The sequence below is a fragment of the Lepidochelys olivacea genome, assembly GCF_965140295.1.
Source record: "Lepidochelys olivacea isolate rLepOli2 genome assembly, chromosome: 1".
Classification (NCBI taxonomy): Eukaryota; Metazoa; Chordata; order Testudines; family Cheloniidae; genus Lepidochelys; species Lepidochelys olivacea.
This window is the reverse complement of record NC_140411.1, coordinates 237,458,291-237,482,658: the sequence shown is the minus strand read 5'-3', so window position 1 is coordinate 237,482,658 and position 24,368 is coordinate 237,458,291. Positions and strand designations below refer to the sequence as shown.

At 42.1% G+C, this 24,368-nt stretch overlaps 1 protein-coding gene across 13 annotated transcripts in view; it reads left to right on the top strand.

Annotated features, from left to right (window-relative positions):
• The window catches only part of PLEKHA5 (pleckstrin homology domain containing A5), a 275,009-nt gene that overhangs the window by 232,975 nt on the left and 17,666 nt on the right, over positions 1–24,368 (top strand). For 8 of the 13 annotated variants that reach the window (XM_084635414.1, XM_084635412.1, XM_084635415.1 and 5 more), the window contains 5 exons: positions 7,645–7,746; positions 10,148–10,259; positions 10,498–10,544; positions 12,288–12,408; positions 14,997–15,112. In XM_084635414.1, coding sequence (XP_084491540.1) covers positions 7,645–7,746; positions 10,148–10,259; positions 10,498–10,544; positions 12,288–12,408; positions 14,997–15,112 — 498 coding nt within the window. Of the gene's footprint in view, positions 1–7,644; positions 7,747–10,147; positions 10,260–10,497; positions 10,545–11,477; positions 11,667–12,287; positions 12,409–14,996; positions 15,113–24,368 lie in introns of all 13 variants that reach the window. The other 5 variants (XM_084635411.1, XM_084635405.1, XM_084635410.1 and 2 more) reach the window with 1 other exon arrangement.

Genomic DNA, 24,368 nt, shown 5'->3' with positions numbered 1-24,368 from the left:
CACCAAATGGACTTAGGTGGCAAGGGATCTTCAGCTGAAACAACACCTGCTCAGACAGGCCTGCTTCAGCCCAAGGCCATCGATATCCTGGAGCTGGTGCTTCTCCGGAGACACAGAGGAGTTGTTCCTTGTCAAGTGCATCAAGGAAAAGGTCCCATAAGACTGAAGAAGGTTGCTCCAGGCCCTGTGGGGACTTGTTTGCCTCCTCCAGAAGAAGTGCGGATCTGCACTGGATGAATGCCAGTGCAAGGGATGGAGCATTCCCTGTCAACCACTTCCCAGTATACTATGCAAGGAGGATTGGAGACCCCCATGCCGTTGACTCCAATTCTGGCCCTGGGGTGTCCATTGAGTCCAGTACTGACGAGGGCGATGCTGGCATCAGCTGTTTCTGTGCCAGCGATTTATCAGGAGCCAATGGACCTCCTCTGCCTTTCAGTCCCTACCTCGCCCTTGGTCCAGGACTTTGCAGGGCTGCGTCTTTTATAGCCCCATTGGCTGCGTAGGCTGCTGAAGCTGAGAGTTTGCACAGTACCCTGAGATCTCTCTTTCACAGTCAGTGGAAGTGGGGCTGCTGCTGGGCTCAGCACACTTTTTGGAAGCCTTTTCCTGCCCCAGAGACAGCAGGACTACCCCAGGAAGGGTCATAGGTACCATAGGAGAAAGCAGTCGGGTCTGGGGTTCGGCTAATCCACATGCCCTCTCCCGGTGCCTACCAAGCACTGTGTTTTACTTTGTTGGTCCAGAGCAGTGTTCCAGTCATCTCTCCTTTCTCCCACTTCCTCCATTTGGGAACAGGCTGGCCCACTTTCAGAATGCTTGGGGCTCAATCACCACTGTTGGGCTGTGTCATCCAGTTCCTTTCCATCCCTCCTCCTTCTGTCCTTCTTCAGGGACCCCTCTCAGGAAGCAGGTTTGCTCTTTACCAGTTTTGGGAGCAGCAGAGATGCCGCTGCTGGAACACCAAGGTCATAGTTTCTATTCCTAGTACTTTCTGGTGCGCAAATCCAAGGTAGAGGTGAGACCCATTCTCGAGCTTCATGGCCTCAACAATTATATTGGATAAATGAGGTTCTGAATGGTCATTCTATCTACTGTCCTCCCTTTGTTGTCTCAGAATGACTGTTTTACTGCTCTGGATCTTCAGTATACATACTTCCATGTGGTGATTTTGCCAGGCCACAGAAAATTCTTTTGATTCGATGTGGCAGTGTGTCATTTTCAGGACACGCTGCTTCCGCTTGGCCTGTCTTCTGCCCCCCCCGGGTTTTTAACCAAATGCATGGTCGTTGTGATGGCGTATTTCAGGAAGAAAGAAATCCACGTCTTTCTGTATCTGGGTGACTGATTACTGAGGGGCACGTTCAAAAAGAAAGTTCTTACCCACATCAACATTACTCTGCGTTTGCTCAACCGTCTGGTTCTCATCCTAAATACCAGAAAGTCAATTTTAGTTGCCGCTCAGAAAATTTGTTGGGGCCTTAGTAAATTCTACATGTTCGGGAGCATTTCTTCCGACCAACAGTTTTCAGGCAATTTGCCATCTTTGCCTTAGTCTGCAGTCTCAGCCTTTCACGTCAGTTTCCCAGATGTGCCGGAAGCTCTTGGGCCATATGTCCACTTGCATGCAGGTAGTCCAATTTGCAAGGTTGCATCCTCTCTCACCCACCCACCTGTTGTACCAATAAAATAAAAACCAGCAGGATCTTATTAAAGGGAAAAAGGCAAAATACCACATTTATTGTGAATACAGAAAGAATCATAGTAAGCAGTTAGTTATAGTTATAACATTCCATTCAATCTCATATTTATTCACACATTCATTCATTCATACACACACACACACACACACACACAGGTTCTGCAAGGTTGTTATCATAGTTACCAGCCTTAGAGTTGCTCATGCCAAGCCACTGGCCAGGTGGCCTGGACATGAGGAGGGAGCAGGGCCTTGTCAGATGCTCATCTGATGCTCCTGGAAGTTGGTTTGCAGAATCAGACCCCAAAGTTCTCACTTTTTAGAGTCTATTTTTATAGGAATTTCTTCCTATGCCAGTCTATGGGAATTGCTTCATCATGCTGTTGCTGAATCAATCAGCAGGTAGCACATTCCTGATGGCTCCAAGATGTTATCTTGTTCTTTGGTTCTCCCATTCTTGAGGCTGTTGGGTGGATTCCAGTCTGCCCTCCGGGGGGTGGGGTGTCCTCTGATTATTTCCACTTGACACCTTCTTCAGCCGATGGACACTGGATTCTTAGGCTGGCACCTCCCTGATCATTCAGTTATTATCCACACCAAGCATCCATCCACATACATCCTCTATCTCTATTTTAATCACAATTGTTAATACAACAAAAGGGCGGGGAGTCTCTGGGTGCTGTTTCTGTTGTTAGAGTATTGCTTTGAGTCTCTCTCTCTGTGAATTGCTTTGAGAATAGACTCTGTCTTAGAATGTACTAACACAATTAGCAGCTTGCAAGTTTCACACATAGTGGGAGAGAAACAGTACCAAAAACCAAGAGACCTCTTAATTAGTAATACCCTGGAATTTAAACTCTGGGGAATCAAACTCATTTGTGATTTTAATACAGAACTTCTTTAATATGATCCAACATAATCCCCCTTTTGACACTAAGATTTATAATCGTCAGTGTCACTTTCTATGTAGCCTATTCAAGAGAAAGTACTGTGAGGCAATTTGAGTTTGTGATTCCAATTCATGCCACATACATGATCCTAGTGATGTATCTTTACTACAAGGTTCTGGGGCAACAGGCAAGGTGAGGCACACCCACTTTTGAGGAGTCCATTCGGTACAACCTCTAGTGTCCAATAGCTTCCCTCCCTCCCCAGCCCACTGGCTCGAGGTTTGGGGTAGCCAGAAGGATCCCGTGTGTAATATGGGAAGTGGGCTAACCTTCCATACCTTTGCCTCCAGGGACCGTTGGTGTGCAATTTTGACAACAATTTCCCCTATTAACAAGTCTGGTTTTACACTACTGGAAACGTACTGCATGTACTCAGGACTGTTTGCCCACTAGACAGATTGGTCTGTCATCCTCTACTGGTCCTGGACTCCTTGCAGTGGTGGACGCATCTAGAGAACATTTGTCAGGGTATTCCCTTTGTCCGCCCCTGACCAACCAGGTCTGTTGTTACCTGGTTGGGAGCACACCAAGGGTCACTGAAAGTCCAAGGTCTGTGGTGGGAGCAGAAGAGCTCACTGCATATCAACGTGATGGAGGTTGGGGTCACCTACAACGTATGTCATGCTTTTCTGGACTATTGGGCTCAGTGGTTCACATACTTATTGACAATACTGACAAGATGTATTATGTGAAAAAGCAAGAGGGAGCACACGTCTCCAGTCTTCTCACACTGTCAGTGCAGCATCCCCATATTGCTTCCTTTCCATCCCGAACTACTCACTTAGAATAACGTTCACACCCTCTTTCCTGAACTCAATTCCCTGTATCTCATGACGTGGCTGCTGCATGGCTAAATGAGGAGGAAGAGCGGTGTTCAGCAGCTGTTCAGCAGGTCCTACTTAACAGAAGAAGGCCATCTACCAGAATGGGCTATTCAGCTAAATGGAAGCAGTTTTCAGTGTGGTCATTAGACTATGGAATTCAACTGAGCCTGGCTTCTATCCAGGATATCTTGGAGTATCCTGCTGCACCTTCAGCGGTTGGGACTTGCACTTAGTTCAATGAAAGTGCATCTGGCAGTGATATCAGCCTTTTATTCCCCACATTCAGAGAAGATCAGTCTTCTCCAGTGGTAGCAAGATTCTTAAAAGGGCTTCATCTCCATCTGGTCTGAGAGCCAGTTCCTCCATGGAACTGGAACACTGTCCTAGTGGCTTTAATGTTACCTCTGTTCTAACCCCTGGCATTTTGTTCCTTTTTGTTTTTGTGTCAGAAAACTGCATTCCTGGTAACGATAACATCCACAAGAAGAATTTGACTTGTAGGCTCTGATGGCAGAGCCTCCTTATAAACAATTCTCTAAGGACAGAGTGACTTTACGACTACACCCCAATTTTTTATCTAAAGTGGTTTCTTAGTTTCATTTGAACCAGGCGGTATATTTACCTGTGTTCTTTCCTAAGTCATATTCATCTCCGGAGGAGCAGTGTCTCCACACGTTAAATGTCAGGCAATGTCTAGCATTTTTTGTGGACATGATTAAACAGTTGTGCTTTGCCTTGCCTGTTTGTGTCACATGCAGATCCTATGAAATGTCAGACGGTCTCTTCACAGATGATCTCTAAATGGATAACCTCCTATATCAAGACTGTATGAAATAGCTTCAGCTATGCCTCCTCAGCGAGTGCAAGCTCATTCTACAAGAGTTCAAGCAACATCAATAGCGTTCCTCAGTGATGTCCCAATATTGGGCAGTTGTAGGGCTGCTAAAATGGTTGTACATATGTTTATGAACCATTATGCCATCACGGATGCAAGTTTTAGTACTACCAAACAACATTCCAGAAGCTAGGCAGTATGACCAAACAACATTCCAGAAGCTAAAGAATTGTCTTTTGCTGTGGAAGAAGAGGGAGATGAAGTGGACGTCATTCCAACATCAGCTGTGACCGTAGCCGGCTGAGACTGCTTTGAGATCAGTTGAGCCTATAAAAATTATGCAGCTACGTAGTCTTTTGCAGTTTGCTAAATGGAAGCGGCACAGCAGCAAGAAGCAAAAGCAACTCACTGACTTTTTAAAGAAAAACTAGACTAGTTTATTGTCATGTCTACTTTAAATCTCTAATAGAGCAACACTTTTTTTTCTTGTTTGTTTCCTTCAAGTAGGAGTTTGTTTTCTATACTTTATGGATGTGACATTTACTGTATACAGTAATTTCATTTTTAACGCAGTCCCTGCTATAATGCGATACTTGGCATGGATCCCAAATCCCGCGTTCTAGCAAGGTCCAGTGTATCTTACATTAAACATCAACAAAATAGATGGAAGGGTGGGGAACCTAAAGAGGGGAAAGTTAATCCTGATTCTTGTCCATGGGGCCAGACGAGTTGCATCCGAGAGTGCTAAAGGAACTGGTGGCTGTGATTGCAGAGCCATTGGCCATTATCTTTGAAAACTTGTGGCGAACGGGGGAAGTCCCAGATGACTGGAAAAAGGCTAATGTAGTGCCCATCTTTAAAAAAGGGAGGAAGGAGGATCCTGGGAACTACAGGCCAGTCAGCCTCACTTCAGTCCCCGGAAAAATCATGGAGCAGGTCCTCAAAGAATCAATCCTGAAGCACTTACATGAGAGGAAGGTGATCAGGAACAGTCAGCATGGATTCACCAAGGGAAGGTCATGCCTGACTAATCTAATTGCCTCTATGATGAGATTACTGGTTCTGTGGATGAAGGGAAAGCAGTGGATGTATTGTTTCTTGACTTTAGCAAAGCTTTTGACACGGTCTACCACAGTATTCTTGTCAGCAAGTTAAAGAAGTATGGGCTGGATGAATGCACTATAAGGTGGGTAGAAAGTTGGCTAGATTGTCAGGCTCAACGGGTAGTGATCAATGGCTCCATGTCTAGTTGGCAGCCGGTGTCAAGTGGAGTGCCCCAGGGGTCGGTCCTGGGGCCGGTTTTGTTCAATTTCTTCATAAATGATCTGGAGGATGGTGTGGATTGCACCCTCAGCAAATTTGCGGATGATACTAAACTGGGAGGAGTGGTAGATATGCTGGAGGGCAGGGATAGGATACAGAGGGACCTAGACAAATTGGAGGATTAGGCCAAAAGAAATCTGATGAGGTTCAATAAGGATAAGTGCAGGGTCCTGCAGTTAGGACGGAAGAACCCAATGCACAGCTACAGACTAGGGACCGAATGGCTAGGCAGCAGTTCTGCGGAAAAGGACCTAGGGGTGACAGTGGACGAGAAGCTGGATATGAGTCAGCAGTGTGCCCTTGTTGCCAAGAAGGCCAATGGCATTTTGGGATGTATAAGTAGGGGCATAGCGAGCAGATCGAGGGACGTGATCGTCCCCCTCTATTCGACATTGGTGAGGCCTCATCTGGAGTACTGTGTCCAGTTTTGGGCCCCACACTACAAAAGGATGTGGATAAACTGGAGAGAGTCCAGCGAAGGGCAACAAAAATTATTAGGGGTCTGGAACACATGACTTATGAGGAGAGGCTGAGGGAACTGGGATTGTTTAGTCTGCAGAAGAGAAGAATGAGGGGGGATTTGATAGCTGCTTTCAACTACCTGAGAGGTGGATCCAGAGAGGATGGTTCTAGACTATTCTCAGTGGTGGAAGAGGACAGGACAAGGAGTAATGGTCTCAAGTTGCAGTGAGGGAGGTTTAGGTTGGATATTAGGAAAAACTTTTTCACTAGGAGGGTGGTGAAACACTGGAATGCGTTGCCTAGGGAGGTGGTGGAAGCTCCGTCCTTAGAAGTTTTTAAGGTCAGGCTTGACAAAGCCCTGGCTGGGATGATTTAATTGGGGATTGGTCCTGCTTTTGAGCAGGGGGTTGGACTAGATGACCTCCTGAGGTCCCTTCCAACCCTGATATTCTATGATTCTATGATTCTCTTTGATGGGACAATGTCTGTCTCACAAGCCTTGCACTTTCAAAGACCAAAAAAGGCACAATCACGTCATCCTCCAACTTGTCACCATTCTAGCATTATAAGAGAGACAAGGCAAAGAATCTTAAAAGGAAGCAAAGAATCTTGGTCACTTAGTTAATGGTCTCCAAAGGAAGGGCATCTGTCCCAATTGGATGGAGGAGAAAGAAACTCAAGACAGACACCTTTCAAGGTTATGTTAAATAAATGTATTTAACTCCAGCCTGAGCAACCAGAAGAACAGGAAGTGACAGACAAAATCCCAGAACAAAAATCTTGCCCTTTAAATTCTGTGTGAGGAGCTGTGTGACCCCATCCATCCACGATTCAGAGATTCAGAAATGCAGAATGAGCATTACCTGACAAGTCTAGATGACCCAATTGGCAACTTCACAGGTTTTACTTGCTGTTGAAGGGCAAGCTGGGCTTGAGTTACTCTGCCTTAGATGGAAGCAGCAGCCTCTTCAAACAGTGGCCTCAGAGAAGGGTGAGGTTTTTACCCTCAGTACCCATAAAGATAATCCACTCTAAGGCATGATTCTGGACTTGGCCTGAAGGCATCTGTAAAACTCAGAGGAAAGACTATTAAAAATCTTAATTCTGAATTAGACACCCTACTTTTATCCTGTTAAATAATAATAATAAAAAAATCTACCAATGCATCCTGTGGGGGAAAATTGACAAAATTTAGTCTGCTGCAGTGCATGATGATTGAAAGTCTTGTCTGTCTCCATTGTCTCCAGATGTGTTTGGAGTGCAAGGGAGGAATTAAGACAAAGGGTCCAAGAAGGAAATTCTCAGGTGCAAGCAGATTTTTTTCCCTTCTTTACCTTGTTGTCCACAGAAGAAAATGGATGAAACACCCCAATTGAAAGTGAAAAACTATTTTTAAACAGGACCAAAATGAATTGCTTAATTTGTTCTTGAGAGGTACTGCTGAACTTGAATCTGCTGGGCTGAGAAAAAATTGGTGCAAGTTTTTTAAATTGATAACATCTTTTTTTTTAAACTTGTCAACACCTAATACTACTTTTCTTCTAAATTAAGGAACTGGAAAGAGCATGGAGGGAGTATGACAAATTAGAATACGATGTAACAATTACAAGGAACCATATGCAGGAGCAGCTGGACCAACTTGGGGAGGTTCAGGTATAGAAGAATTGTAATATGATTTTAAATCTGTTTAAAATATAAATTTAAAACAAAACTTCTTTATTTCATGAATGTTTGATTCTTCCTGAAAGATCAATAAAAGGAAGAGGGTGGGGAAATGATTGTCCTTTGCTGCTCTTTTGGTGGTATTTTTTATTTTTATTACTGTAAAGGCCTAAATGGTAGTTTGGGTTTTTTTGTTTTTTGCCCTGTTTTATTACTTTGGAAATAGAGTAACTCCTCACTTAACGTCGTTCCGGTTAACGTTGTTTCATTGTTACGCTGCTGATCAATTAGAGACCATGCTCGTTTAAAGTTGCACAGTGCTCCCTTATAACATTGTTTGGCAGCCGCCTGCTTTGTCCACTGCTTGCAGGAAGAGCAGCCCGTTGCAGATAGTTGGTGGGGGCTTGGAACCAGGGTGGACTGTCAGCCCTCCATCAGCTCCCCACTCCCCTAAGTTCCCTGTGCAGCAGCCACCCAGCAGGCTGTCAACTGTCAGCAGTTCAGCTGTCCCTCCCCCCACTGCCATGTGCTGCTCCTGCCCTCTGCCTTGGAGCTGCTCTCGGGAGCCTCCTGCTTGCTGTGGGTGGAGGGGTGGGAGGGGGAGAGGGGGGCTAATATGTCTGGGTGTCCCCCTGCTCCTGCCCCCCGCTTATCCCTTCTCCATATAGAGCAGGGTGGGGACAGGACAGGGCTCAGTACAGAGAGAGCTTGCTGGTCACAACTGCTGTCTCAACTTCTTGATGTACTTTAAAAGGCAATTTACTTGGAGTGGTGTCAGCGTACTTAAAGGGGCAATGCGCATCTCTCTCTTTCCCACACACCGGGTGTGTGTCTGTCTCTGTCTGCCATGCTGTCTCCCCTCCCTCCATTCAAGCTGCCTTGTAGAGTGTGAAGCTACGTTAACAACAATGTCTTAACAACAACCCCTTGAGGGCTCAGTTGAATGCTAGTTCATCATTTAGCAGTAAGGCATTCCCTGGGAAATATCCCACCCTCTTCTACCCTCTAACTTCACAATCATCATTGCTGTGTACAGTATTAAATTGTTTGTTTAAAACTTATACTGTGTGTGTGTGTGTATGTGTGTGTATATATATATATACACACACACACACACACACACACACAAAATAGTATAGTTTTTTGTCTGATGAAAAAAATTTTCCTGGAACCTAACCCCCCACCTTACATTAATTCTTATGGGGAAATTGGATTCGCTTAACATTGTTTCGCTTAAAGTCACATTTTTCAGGAACATAACTACAACGTTAAGCAAGGAGTTACTGTATGAGGAATATCATGTCTAGTCTTCCTTATTTTTTCTTAACTTGCCCTTGAAGGAGCCACAGAAATGGAAATTTTTCAAGCCTTAATTGGAGGAGCAGATGTGTTAAATTTATAACACAGAAATTCTTCTTCCTGAGTAACTATCAAGCAGCTGAGTTACATCAGTGCTAGCAAAACCAAGCAAAAATAGTTGAACAGTCTAAGTAAAAATTCCTTCTCCTCTTAATTAGGTTTTACACTTTGGTACTCTGTATGTTTACCTTGCTATTCCTGGAAGACACTGTAGGTACCTAGCATGATGACAAGTCTTAAATTTCTAATGCAATAAGTAGATGGGTGGAGTGTAGGGAACCCTGTGCAGAGGAATGCCACAAGCCATGCATTCTACAGATTGGCTTTCCACACACAAGGAAGGGATATTGCAGATGAGTGGCAGGAGCAGGGAAATAAGTAAACAGCAGACCCATTGGCACAAATCCTGCATAGTTATGGGGACACGTATCGGCCCATAGTTTATTCACCAGTGTGGAGTAGTTCGTTCTGAGAGTCTGGACAAAGACCAACTCAACTCCACACTGTCAGTCATGCTGCTTTTATTTTTGATTGGATCCACCTACCAGTCTGTACTGATGGTGTTTCCTTTTGGCCAATGCAAGATGTGCAAACAGCTCAACATATGAAGAATCATCCCACAGAGCTGTAGTAATGTGTTCAGTGGTGAATTCCCCTGTTTTGATTTTCCTTTGTAGATTGAGACATTGTGTCCTCCTGTTTCACTAGTGAAATGCTCTGTCAAATTGCTTAATTTTCATTTTGAAAGATGAGATTTGCAAAGCTGCTGAATCAGGCAGCTGGAATGTGTGAGCAGTCAATTGTTGTGATGGTGACTACTTCACTCACCACCCTGAAGAGATTACACTAACCTCCAGATAGTGTGAACATTATATCAATGTGGATGGGGAGTGTCAATTATCAGATTGTTTCCTAAATCCTGGTTCCTTTCAGTGAGGAGATAAAATTGTGTACGTGATACTGTCTACAGATAGTAAAATTGTTTGTTCTTGCACCATATTATACATGCTATCCCATGTCTCTTTACTGGCAGACTGAGTCAGCAGGTATACAGCGTGCTCAGATTCAGAAGGAACTTTGGAGAATTCAAGATGTCATGGAAGGTTTGAGTAAACATAAACAGCAAAGAATTTCTACAGAGGCAGGTAAATGGGCTGCTTTTATTAAACCACATTGTACTTCTAGGGAATAAACTTTGTATTTGCTTTTTTGCTTGATTGAAAACTGTTTGACATTATAGTTGCTGTAAACAAGTGTAACTGAAATTATTTACCAGTTGAAATTAGTGTGTGTTTAAGCCTTTCAGTCAATACAGAGACAGGCTTTTGTGCTAGTTCCTAATAGTTATTTATTCTAAACAGATTTTCATGTTTTTTTAAACAGGTACCATCGGATCAAAGTCTTTTTCAGCTATTAAGTATAAAAATGAGGTATGATTTTAGTAGTTTTACATTTTAGCATCAATGAATTTCTGAATTAAAAATTATTGGCTGATAAAAATTATTTCTGAACTCTTCTAATGGTATAAGAAATGTGTATTCAGTATATTTAAATTGGTAGATCTGTTACTGAATTATTGGATTACTTTTGAAGGTTAAAGTCCCAGACAGTAATTCTAATTTTCATTTCTTCTGTGACTTCATATTCTTACCAATTCATGATTCTGTGTCCCCCATTACTCACCCTTTTCTGTTCCCAGGCCTTTACCGCAAAAATGTAAATCTTGATATTCTTTTCCCCCAGGCATATTTCATGGAGAGAAAAATTATATTGTTTTACATCTCTCTTCATATATAAAGTCTGGTTCGCAGGTGTGCCGAGCACCCCAAAAACAGATGAAATCGATGGGAGTGTCAAGTGTTCAACCCATCTGGAAATCAGGCCCAAAATATCTAGAAATTGTAGCTTTAAAGGGACACTGTCAACTTTGTGTTTCACCCAAAATTTAAGCTTGGTTTATAAAGGTTATAGAAAATCTAATATGCACCACAATCTTTTAATAATAATGAATTTCAATTAAAATGGGGGGGTAATGAAATCAGTACTCTTAGTCACAACAGAAGCATGTTTGTGCATGAGAGGCAGAAAGTACAACTGATAGAAATGAAAACATAACTAGCTGAGTGAGATGCAGAAAGTAAATAGTGAAAATGAGATTTAAAAGAGAAGTATTTCAATCTCCATGAATTTAGATGGTGTTAGGAAAACAATGTTGTTTGTTAATATATCTTTTTAGTATGACAGTGTCGCTTCAATTGCAAAACACAAAGCTTATATAGCTATAGGAATATACTTTTTAAAAGTTATAAATAATTGTAACAGGTGTGCATATCTAAATAAGGTAACTATTCTACAATCTTTAGGAAGAGGAAGTAGTCCCACCTCGTCCTCCACTCCCTCGGTCCTATGACTTTACAGAGCATCCTCCCATAATCCCCTCTCTGCCCAGTGATAGCAGCTCCTTGCTCTGTTATAGCAGGGGCCCAGTACATCTGCTGGAAGAAAAGAAGATTCACCAAGTTCAAGGATATCAGAGAAATGGATCTTACTGTGTAAGTGGCTAAAATTGCCACAATGTACATTAAGCATTTCCCCCATCCTCTGCACAGTCACTTTTATTTTGACATCTGGATGCTTTTGTGCTGTGTAATTCCTTTTTGGCTAATTAGTTTTATTTCCAGCTGCATCATTTGCATTTGACATTTTTTGATCAGATATACCATGCTTATAAACGTATTCTAAGAATCAAACATCAAAACAAGACTCTCACGGAGATTCTAAATATTTTGATCACTTTTTCAAAATCAGATTTTTCTGAATTCTTGTTACATGATACAAACCCCAGTCCTGGCAATCATGTATCTGTTGAAGCCTTTTATAGTTAGTGTTTGTTTGTTTGTTGGGGTTAGTGTTACATAATAATGGTAAATTTTCTCCTTCACATCAGTTACTCAGTTTATATAGCGTTTGAAAGTCTGTGGCAGTTTGTTTCATGTTAATTGCAAAATGACTATCACTACACAAGCCCCTGAGCAATGGAGCATTGGCTTACAAAAACAATAAATTTAAATGAGAGCAAAATCAGCTGCAAGATTACCTTGTTTGATTCTTAAGATACTAACATTTAAATGATAAATCAGTGTTCGTTATCTTTTACTATTGTCATCTTCTAGGGTCCAGATTATAGACTTTATAAGAGTGAGCCAGAGTTAACAACAGTGGCAGAAGTTGATGAGTCTAATGGTGAAGAAAAGACAGAACCAGCTTCAGAGTCAGAAACTTCTACAACTAAAGGTTAGTACCAAGCATGTTGACTTCCAATCTGTTTTTCAGTCTTTCACAAGGAGTACAGAATATTGTAAGTGCCTTGTAGAAACTGTTATTTTATTTGTGTGTGTGTGTGTATATAATGTTTATTTTACAAATAGTATGTCCATTTCTTGATACAAATGAAACAGCTCCCGCAATCAAATGCTTTAGTTATACAACAAGAGAAGGATTTCAGTCAATCAAACCACAGAGAAATCAAACATTACACTCAACAATAATCCTGAAATCCTTATTGACACTGTGTCAGATCACTTCATTCACATCCCACGCACATCACTTCCTTGAACAATTACCCATTTTCTGTCCTTGCCCTTATGCAGTTTTTTAATCCAACTCACAACAGTATGTTATCAAAATGTCCAAAAAGGCAGCATCACAGAATTTTCAAACTCTCTCAAGACAAGGAAATAATGTGGGGTTTGTTTTTTTTTTTTAAACCCTGTAACTGTTGAATTGCCTTCTGTCCTGTGATACAATAGAATTAATGTTATTGCCCTTGGAATATACTCACAATAAAGGTCTGTGCTGTTGCCGAATGCCTGTTTCTCTTCTTCATATAGTCCCCATAAAAGCTATTAATTACTTGGTAGAGTCCTTCACCATGAACGCTCACTTAAGGAATCTAATACCACTTGTTAAAACATGTAAAATAGCTTTTTAAAAGTTGTGTTTGGAAAAGGCAGTTGTAAAAATCCCCTCAATTTACCAATATGTGCTGCACCCCCATTAGCCAAATTGAAAGATGTGATGACTCAGCAGGCACATGAGATGCTGCTGTTATGGGACTTGGCTGAATGTGGCCTAAAGTTAACTGTGTGGTTTTATGTTGTATAGTTTTAGAGAGTTGAAAAAGCATTTAATCCTTGTGGATTACCTCACTCACCTTATCTCTCATAAATGGAGAAATAATTTTGTCTGTCTGTGAAAAAACAGGCCTCACTAAAGAAAAGCAGATAATAAGCTGCCTAGCTGATATAGATGGCACTTAAAAAAAAATAGCTACAGCCTCAGTGTGGCAAATGAGTGGGAGAACCTTCCTCTTACCAGTAGATTGAGGTAATTTTATTGTAGCTGTTACTGTTTATTCCACCCAGTGAGCACTTAGTCTTCTAAGGCACTTAATTCAGTCTAGTTCTCTTTACTCAAAAAAAAACCCAACAGCATGAGGGAGAATATAAGTAGTCAGTTTTTCCCAATTGTCTACATGTAGTAACAGCATATTGCTTATACTTGTATTTGTATTGTTTCGTACCTTCATATCCCAAACAATTTCAGCAGAGCTCAATTTAAAAATCACATATCTAAAATTTTATTTTACTTACTGTTGTAACAAACCACATATAAGGGCTTGTCTACATGATGGTGTAATGCGCACTCAGTGTGATTTCTATAGTGCACTAAGGTGTTATGAATTAATTGGTCCATATATACCCTGCTTGTGGGCACTAAAGGTTTCGAGTGTGCTTTAACCCAGCACTATGTTTAAAGCGCACTAGGAACCTTTAGTGCACACCAGCAGGGTCTGACAAACTAATTAATGTGCAACACCTTATTGTGTTTTAGAAATCACATCACAGTAGTCTGTATTGCCTCACCATGTAGACAAGCCCTAAGATGACTATACCCACATGTAGTGGGTGCTACTGCAATAAAATAATAAGATATTGGAAGGGAACATTTTATTTTCATTTTTATGATTTGTTTGTTTTGTGCACTTTACAGCACTAGTTATTTTTAATGTTTCCCTCTGTCAATTATTTTCCTTTCATTTGTCCTTCACCCTCCAAGAAAGAAAAAAAAATTTAAAAATAGGAATTTGTGACTGTAAAACTCTAGAAATTGGAGACCAGTGACCTGCAAAGGAGAAGAAAAATAGGCTTGTGCCCTTTCTTTTACTGTTTTAATGACTAAAGAAGGCCTGAAGGTTTCTTGAAATGTGTGTGTTTGTTGGGCAGATGCTCAGCATTCCTTGTTCAGTAAGAGTTCAGGAAGAGTTCAGGGCCTATCTAGTCTATTTTGTTTTAGAAAAGAAAAAACTTCCATGACTAATTCACATTTTGGATAAAGGAAGCTTTAGTTAAAGATGCATCCTCCCACTTCTCCAATTATAACAGTAGCAATCTGCTGAGATCTACAAGAGTTCTTCTAGCCAAACCCAAGAAGATCACAGCTGACATTCCAGATATTTTCAAAGGGAAAAAACTTGCAAAGGAACACAAAATTGTGAAAGCCCAAGCAAATCTTTTGGATTTTCTTTATGTATCATGAAGAAGCAAAACAGGAACAAGTTAATTTTTTTTAAAAAAATCCTTTACTGGTCACATTTAATGTACTGGTTAAACACTGACTAGATTTTAGTTTGAGTAGGATTATTTACGTAGAAAAAAATCTGCAGATATACTAGTTAGGTATCATGACTTTTATAGTAAATATAAGAGTGGTAGCCTATCAATTAATGATTTCACATCCTAACATGTTTTTGTTGGAAAACAATACAATATTGTATGTGCCATTTTGCATAACAGTTAAGATGCTGTTTTATTACTTTATAGGTTCACATTTTCCTGTTGGAGTTGTGCCTCCCAGAACCAAATCACCAACTCCAGAATCTTCAACTATAGCCTCTTACGTCACTTTAAGGAAAAACAAGAAGATAGATCTAAGAATGGTATTTAAAAATAATTTGCAAGCATCGAGATTTATAACAGTGTATTTGTTTTCCACGTTTAATTTCTGGATCTTTAGTTACTTTAAAAGCTTTATCTTTCATTTACTTTAAAACATCCCACTGGCTTAAAAAGTACAATAAAATGTATTACCTTAGTTCATTCAGTTCATAAGTAAGCAATGAGAGCATTTTAAAATTCACTTATGCCAGAGACCCCATAGACTTCATTACATTTGAATTGGTAAAGTGCTAAACGTTGGTGATAAAACCTACTGAATAACTGAGGGCCTGAAATCAGGCTCTTTGATTTTTCTAGTGGTTGCCAGTATTATTGCTAAACTAGTTATTGAATCTAGTGCCAGTGAGTCATCCCCAATACTGAATTAAAGGTACATAAAGTCCTGCCTTTTGGGCTTTGTTTTTCAACGTGCCTTTCTTGTTGTGGGGCAAAGAGACAGCATATTATCAACCTGTGTTGGTAAATCGTTTTTTTTCCCAACCCAAAAATGATTTTTGAGACATCTGAAACTATCAGAACAATTGAGGGTACAGTGCATAGTACTGAACCTCTTGTGATTTTCAGATGAGATGCCAGTGTGGGATGAAGGAAGAAGACAAAATGACTACGATAGGAAAAGGGAGCAGGGAGAGAAGGAATAGAGACGATAGAAGGGAGAACTGATAGAGGATTTTAGGAATGAGAATGGAGGCAGAAGCAAGAGAATAACAGAAGAGTGAGTTCAGAGAAGAGATTACTTCCACTTTTGAAAAGACACTATCCAGACTTTTTGTGAGCTTTTATGACATAAGCATATTCGTTTGGGAAATCACAGTCCGCAACTACGTTACTCTAGTCTTCAACCTTTGTCCGTAGTATGAAATTTTTTTATTATGGCTTAATGCAGTTTAACTGTAATCATAGAACAAAATGAACCATGTCCAGAACCATTCAGAAAACGGCTTAAAACCTTTAAAATGGCAGTTGCAGAAATGGTGCTGAACATCATTTGTCTTGGTCTATGCTTGCAGTTAAATTGTGTCCAGCTGTACCCATTCATAGAGTTTAAGGCCAGACGGGATAATTTGATTATCTCATCTGACCAGGCCATTAAATTTGAGCAAACCCTGTATTGAGCCCAATAACTTGTGTTTGGCTGAAGCTTATCTTCCAGAAAGATATCTTGTCTTGGTCTGAAGACTTCAAGAGATGGAGCGTATGCCAGTTCCCTTAGTAGTTTGTTCCAATGTTTAATCACCCTCGCTGTTGAAAACTTTTGCCTAATTACTAATTTGAATTTGTCTGGGTTCAGCTACCAGCGGTGGCTTTTGCTATGTCTTTCTTCACTAGATTTAAAGAGCCCTTCAGTGCTCAGTTTCTCCCGGTGAGTACATATACATTGTAATCAAGTCACCTGTCCTTCTTCCTTTTGATAAGGTAAACAGATTGAGATCTAAATCTCTCACTGTAAGGCATTCCCCCAGCCTTTGAATCATTTTTGGTGGCTCTGCCCTTTACCGCCTCCAATCTTTCAAAAAAAAAAATTTAAAATGTGGACATCAGAACTGTATGCAGTATTCTAGTAGTCTCACCAATGCTATGTATAGTGGTAAAAACACCACCCTACTCCTTGCTCCCCACCCCTCTAAATGTAAACATCCAAGGATCACATTAGTCCTTTTTTGCCATATTGTTGCATTAGAAGCTCATACTGAGTTGCTTGTCCATTACTCAACATAAGTTCCCAATGTGATTCTGTGAAGAGAAGGGCTAATGTGTTGCTGACACCTGTTGTCAGCAATGGGTAATAATTTTTCTAGTATAGACAAAAGTTACTGATACTTCATAGCTCATTTGACAGCAGATTAACAACTACAGTGCTGGTATATTTTAGGAATAAATTAGGTGTGAAGAAGCAACATGTGGATGCCAAATTTATGGTGGTTCTTTGAGGAATGTCCCCGTGGGTGCTCCACTTTAGGTATCCATGTGCCCTGTGCTTGTAATCGGAGATTTGTGGTAGCAGTGCCTAGTTTGGTTGCACATGCACCATTGTCATCTTGCGCTGCTCAAGGCAGTTACATCATGCTGCGTGACCAACTGTCCCTCAGTTCCTTCTCTACTGCCCTTTGGCTTGAGTCAGAGCGCTTAGCAGCACCCTCACTTACCTTTAGATAAGATATTTTATAGTATACTTAGTAGTTAATCATTGTTACCCTTTATTTATTACAAGAAAAAGTCTCCTTTATTCCCCTCAGTAGGAAGATTAAGTTTAGGCTCTCGTAGAGTTACTGCTCCCTTCTTATTTGGGACAGAACCTCTCCAGCATGCCCGGATCGCCAGGATTCAAATGCTGTCTGACTTGCAGACTGTCAATCCCTATCTCTGTCAGACAGGCACAGTGTGTCTGCTGTCTCGGCAAGACGCACATTCCTCAGAAGTGTCCACATTGCTGTAATCTCACGGCCAGAGCAAGAAAAGTTATGGATCTTCAACTTAAGCTCCTTATGATGGAGAAATCTCTGAGACCAGCCTCAGACCCCAAGTTGAGGACCCTTCCGGACCAACAGTCACCATCAGCAGCCACTACGAAAGAGACTTTACCCAAGAAGGTTACTAAAAAACGGGCGGGCTTCATCACAACAGGAATTGGCTAAGAAAAAGCTATCCCCTACCTCCAAGTCTACCTCGGTACCCATGGCACCAAGCACATCGGACCCAGAGAAGCCAGGACCTTCCGGTACCACAGGTTTTCAGAGAGCCAAAGACCCTAAGCTGGCAAACTTGAACTGAGGCTCACAGGGCAAAGTGAAACCCTCCACCTCGGTACCCACAGAGCCAAAAAGGTGTTTGGCACCAAGTGGCGCAATGGCGCCATCTGCGGTGCTTACACAGCAGAGCACAAGATCCTTGGCACCAGCAGTTACTACTCACACTCTTGTACCACCAGCAGTGCCAACATTGATACCGATGCTCATGGTACCGCACCAGTTCCTGAGACATACAGACCTTCTGGTCTGCTCAACACGGCTCCTCGGTACCGAAGGCACTCCGTCTTGATCAGTACCAAGCTGCCTGACCACCCCACTCAGCTCCCCTTCTCTCTCATGACAATGAGGATGAAGGGGTGATGTATACAACTCATCACTCCTCACCCAAACCTGGACCATCCCACCAACCAGAGTACCACTCATTGTCAGAGTGGTGATGCCTGGTATCGGCACTATGGGCACCACGCTCCATGCCATTCCCACCAAACTGGCCCTACTGGGATCCATGGGCAGTATACAGAACTCAACATCACAGGCCCCCTAGCCCACCAAGATCAAGAGCACCACAATCACCATCATCACCTATCCCAGCAGCCTCAGAAACACAAGAGGAGGTGATTGAGGAAACTTCAGACCAGGAAGCATTACCAACAGTGAACCTGTCATCTTCGTCACCAGATGAACGTATAATGCTCCCACCACAGGGGATGACTTCAGGCAATTCCAGGAACTCTTCAAAAGGTTGGCAGAGTCCTTTGACATATCACTAGAAGAGGTACCTGAATCACGGCATAAACTACTAGACATACTTCAAATATTTACCTCTGCAAAGATGGCATTTCTGATCAACGATGCTATTATTGAGCCTGCCAAAACTATCTGGCAGACACCAGCAACAGCACCCCCATCATGCATAAGATCAGTCAAGAAATACTGTGTGCCATCTAAAGGAGTTGAATTTTTATTTACACGCCCCACACCAAACTCACTAGTGGTGGAAGCAGTAAATGAGAGGGGGAAACAACACCATACAAGAACAAACCCGAATGACAGAGACTGGAAGAAGTTAGACCTCTTTAGCCGCCAGTTGTATTAATTTGCAACACTGCAGTTTTGCATAGCTAATTATGAGGCCCACTGTCCAAATATACACAGAATTTTTTTGAAAATGTCAGAATTTATTGAAGAGAAAAAATAACAGTTTAATGCTAATATCGCTGAAGGCCATCTCATTGCTAGAACAGCGCTGCAGGCCTCTCTTGACTCTGCAGACATGGCTGCATTCTCCATCACAATATCTGTGGTCATGCACTGTGCATCATGGCTTCATCTCTCTGGGTTCCCCAGGGAGATCTACTCAGTGGGGGAGGTTTAGGTTGGATATTAGGAAAAACTTTTTCACTAGCAGGGTGGTGAAGCACTGGAATGGGTTACTGAGGGAGGTGGTGGAATCTCTTTCCTTAGAGGTTTTTAAGGTCAGGCTTGACAAAGCCCTGGCTGGGATGATTTAGTTGGGGATCGGTCCTGCTTTGAGCAGGGTGTTGGCCTAGATGACCTCCTGAGGTCCCTTCCAACCCTCATATTCTGTGATTCTAACGGACGAGGACCTGCCCTTTTAAGGCCCAAAATTATTCGCTGCCAAAACAGACAAGTTCCTCCATACCCTGAAGGACAACATTAAAATCCCTGGGCATTTACATACTTGCAAATAAAAAGAAATGGCTGGTGTTCTACCCAGAGATTCTGCTCGCCACCGTACTTGCAACTGCACAGGCAATACGACCAACGGTGCAAACAAAGACAAACCAGACATCCACAAAACCAACACCAACCTTTGCCATCCCAGCAATCCACCTTGAGACAGCAATGTTGAAGGTGTGGTCGAGGGCATGAGACACCACACGTTCTAACACTGGAAACAGACTATATCTCCCGAACGTTCGGAAATCGCCTGTCACCAAGTACCGAGTCTGGAACACCATCACTACAGATAAATGGGTTTTTAGAAATTATCCAACAGGGTTATTCCATCCCCTTTTATCTCCATCCCACCTACCCACTCCTCTTCCCTGTCCCTCTTCACTGACCAATCTCATGAATACCTGCCACAACAGGAAATAAACTATCTCGTAGCCCTAGATGCAGTGGAACCGTTACCAATGCAGCACGGGGGAAAGGTTTTTACTCACACTGTTTTCTAGCGCAGAAGAAGATGGGTGGGTGGAGACCCATTCTGGATCTAAGAAAACTCAACAAGTTTGTAAAAACACAATGTTTCAAAATGGTGACACTAATAACTATAATTCCAGTATTCTTAGCCCTCGGCCTGCAAGATGCGTATTTTCACTTTACCATCCATCCATCACACAGAAGATTCCTAAGGTTCACCCTGGGAAAACAACACTTCCAACACAAAGTATTCTCTTTCGGCTTGTCAGCTGCCCCGAGGATTTTCTCCAAAGTTTTAGCAGTGGTGGCAGCACTCCTCCGCAGACAATCATGATATATCCATATCTGCATGACTGCATCATAAGGGCACCAACACAACACAAAGCAATAAGTGCTGCACAGTACGATAACCCTTTTCACAAATGTAGGGTTACAAATAAACACGCTTTAAAAGTCAACATTGAGTCTTGTCCAGAAACTGGAATTCATCGGAGCTTGTCTCGACTGTTCAACAGCGACAGCAACACTACCTCAGCAACGCTTCATCACACTCATCAACTTAATTTCAACAGTGATGGACAATCCACAAACATCTGCCAGAACATGCTTACAATTACTGGGACACGTCTGCAACGTCATTTGTCATCAAACACAACAGACTTCACATGAGATCCGTGCAGGCCTACCTTCAAACAGTGAACATACCTCACAGGCGCAGCCTACACAGACATCTCACATTGCCAAACAAGGTAAAGGACTCATTAAGATGGTGGACACAATCAAAGTAAGTCTGTACAGGAGTCCCATTTCTACAAAGGACTCAGCAACACAGTACAAGGTCAGTGGTTCCCATCAGAGTCCAAAATGCACATAAATTTGTTGGAACTAAGGGCAGTTCAGAACACAGGCAACCACTTTCTACCACTAACAAAAAATCAAAGCCATCAGGATGCTCACGGACAATGTAGCGTGCATGTTTTACATAAATCTTCAAGGGGATGCACAGTCACACTCCCTATGCCCAGAGGCAATACCGCTCTGGAACTGATGCATCAGTCACAACACTGACATATCAGAATCCTACCTTCTAGGATGTCAAAACACAACAGCAGATGCACTAAGCAGAGAGTTCTCACAAAATCATGAGTGGGAAATGGACCCTGGAGTTCTACATACAATATTCAAACTATGGGGATTTCCTGTCATAGACCTCTTTGCAACAGCACAGAACACCAAGTGCCCACAATATTGCTCCAGAGCCAGACTGGGGACCCTGTTCTCTAGGCAACACTCTCCTCTTAAAATGGGATGCACCATTAATGTATGCATTCCCCCAACCACACACTTTTAACCCGGGTCATACACAAGATCAAGAGGGACAAATCCGAAGTCATCCTAATAGCGCCTACATGGCCCAGACAGACATGGTTCCCGTACCTGCTAAAGATGGCGGTGCACTCTCCTCGAAATCTTCCCCAATACCTCACCACCTTGCACAAGATGCAGGACACGTCCACCATCCCAACCTCTCAATACTCCATCTCAAAGCCTGGTTTCTCCATGGCTGAGAGGAATTGAAACGGCCTGTTTTGAAGGAAGTAAAAGACATATTGCTGTAGAACAAATACAAGAAAGACCTGTATATCCGTAAGTGGAAATGGTTCAACATTTAGTGCCAAGACAAACAGATCTTACCAATATCCTCCCTCTTACCAAGGGTACTGGATTACATATTAGAACTAAAAACACTGGGCTCTTCATAAGCTCTGTCAAGGTACACTTGGCGGCTGTCATAGCTTTCCATGATAAGATGGACGGGGTCACCATATTTGCCCACCCAACAACTAAACATTTCCTCAAGGGCATTGAGAACACCTTCTCCGAAATAAGGAACCCACCTCCTACGTGGTACCTCAACCTCATCTTACGTGGACTTATGGGAAAACCATTTGAGCTGCTTGCCACCTACTCGCTATTCCACCTATCTGTGAAGGTGGCTTTCCTCATCGCCATCACCTCTGCCAGATGGGTGTGGGAAATAGGGGCCCTAATGGGCACACACAACTTTCTTTAAAGGCTGTGTTACCTTAAGGCCACACCCCAAATTCCTACCCAAGGTTGCATCCCCCTTTCATTTGAACCAACCCATTTACTTACCTGTGTTTTTTCCAAAACCACATGCAGACAAAAAAAAGGAATCACTCCACACACTGGACGTTCAAAGAGCATTAGCTTTCTACATTGAAAGAACAAAAACATTTAGAAAATCACCAAGACTAGTTGTCTCTATAACAGAATGTTCAATAGGGGAAACCCTCTCAAAACAGAGACTATCCAAGTAAATATCAGGATGCATCCACCTTTGTTATCAAAAGTTTCGTTTACAAAGGGAATCCGCTCACACTCTGAGAGCACTTTCGGCATCCATACCTTTTCTCAACAATGTTCCCGTTAGCAACATTTTCAGAGCAGCAGCTTGGGCTTTAGCCCACACATTCACGAAGCACTATGCTATAGAGCAACAGTCATAATCAGACACTCAGTTTGGTCTCACGGTTTTATCCACCATCAATAACGCAACTCCGAAGCCCTTCCACTGAGGGACAGTACTCGACCATCACAAAAGTGGAGCACCCACAGGTCTATTCCTCAAAGAAGAAGAGAGCATTGTGCCGTAACTGAGGTTCTTTGAGATGGTTGTCCCTGGGGGTGCTCCACTGCCCTCCCTCCTCCACTCTATTTCAGAGTTTCATATAGATTCTCTGCGGTAGAGAAGGAACCGAGGGATGGTTGGTCACGCGGCACTGTGTAACCCCTGGAGCAGTGCAAGACAGCGACGTTGTGTGTACGACCCAACTAGGCACTGCTACCACAAATTTCCGATTATAAGCGCAGGGTGCATAAACACCTAAAGTGGAGCACCCACAGGGACAATCATCTCAAAGAACCTGTTACTGCACAAGGTGAGTAATCCTCACTTTGACTGGATCAAAAAAACACTAGTCCAGCATGAGGTGTGTGATGTGTAAAAGATAATTCCTAATAGAAGTAGAATTTGGTAACAGCATATAATTTTGCAGGGATTCTCTCCCTCAAGAAGCAGGATCAGTGTTTTCAGGTCTTGTAATAGATGACCTTATAACCTTGTGGATTTCCTAGCAAATTTTTCCTGGAAGTTCAGTGCTGAGGAAAGTGAAAAACAGCAATACCTGGATTCACACCTAATCTAGGGTGTGCTGTGTAAGACTCTGCAGTAGAGTCCTGACTTGCTGCAGCATGCAAATATAAGTCCTGGGCCACTCTTGCCTTATATGTATGTCAAGCTGTGGGGCAATTTTGTGATGTGGATTTGGAACTAATAAGGATTGTAATATAGCCCTCTAGAGAGGGCTAGTGGACTTAGACACTAAATAACCTAGTTTCTGGTCTCATATTGCTAGTAACTTCACTTACAACCAAACATCTTATTTTATATGTATTGATAATCTTGGTTCTATATGAGATGTTCTTTGAGTAACTTATATGATTATTTGTAAAGTGCTCAAACAGATGGAGTTCAGGTAACATTTAGACTTTCTATATGTGATCATCAGGAAAAAACTCTTCAAGAAATTATTTGAAACCTTCAAAACTATTTTCAGTTAAAGGATGACTGCAAAGCTAAATTTTCTTTCCAAATACAATAGAGTATAATTTACAAAAACCATCAGAAGTAACTATAAATATATGCATTTTAAGGCAGCTGTCACTATAAGATCGAGGTACCATTTCTTGTAAATCACAGCGCTTGATAAAAAACGTAAGATAAAAAACGTAAGATTGAGGTACCATTTCTTGTAAATCACAGCCCTTGATAAAGAGGAAAAAGGCACAGAAAAGGAAAACACCAACTCATTTGCGTCCCAGTACACATCTCTCTGGTCATTCTGCAACTTAGGAGAGAGTCTGCAAACAGAAAGCGAGGTAGCCATCTACCATAAAGATGGCAAGATTTGGGATCAGCGTGGTCACTAGTGATGGTAAACTCCATTTAGATTACTCTGCTTTGTAATCTAATAGTTAGTAATGAGGGGTTTTTTTAATTGACTACTTTTTAAAGAATCCAAGAACTTACGGCCCCCAAACCCACACCTAGCTCTGCATGTGCTCCTAGGTCTACCCCCCTGGATCCAGTTACAGGGTCGAGGATGAAAGTTACAATATTTTCAAGTCCATCTCTGTATCCCCCATTATTGAAATATTGATTTTAATTCTTATGCATTTCTACTCATTACTCTATACAGTTTTCAAAATCTCTTAAAAATTGTGCTGTCACTGA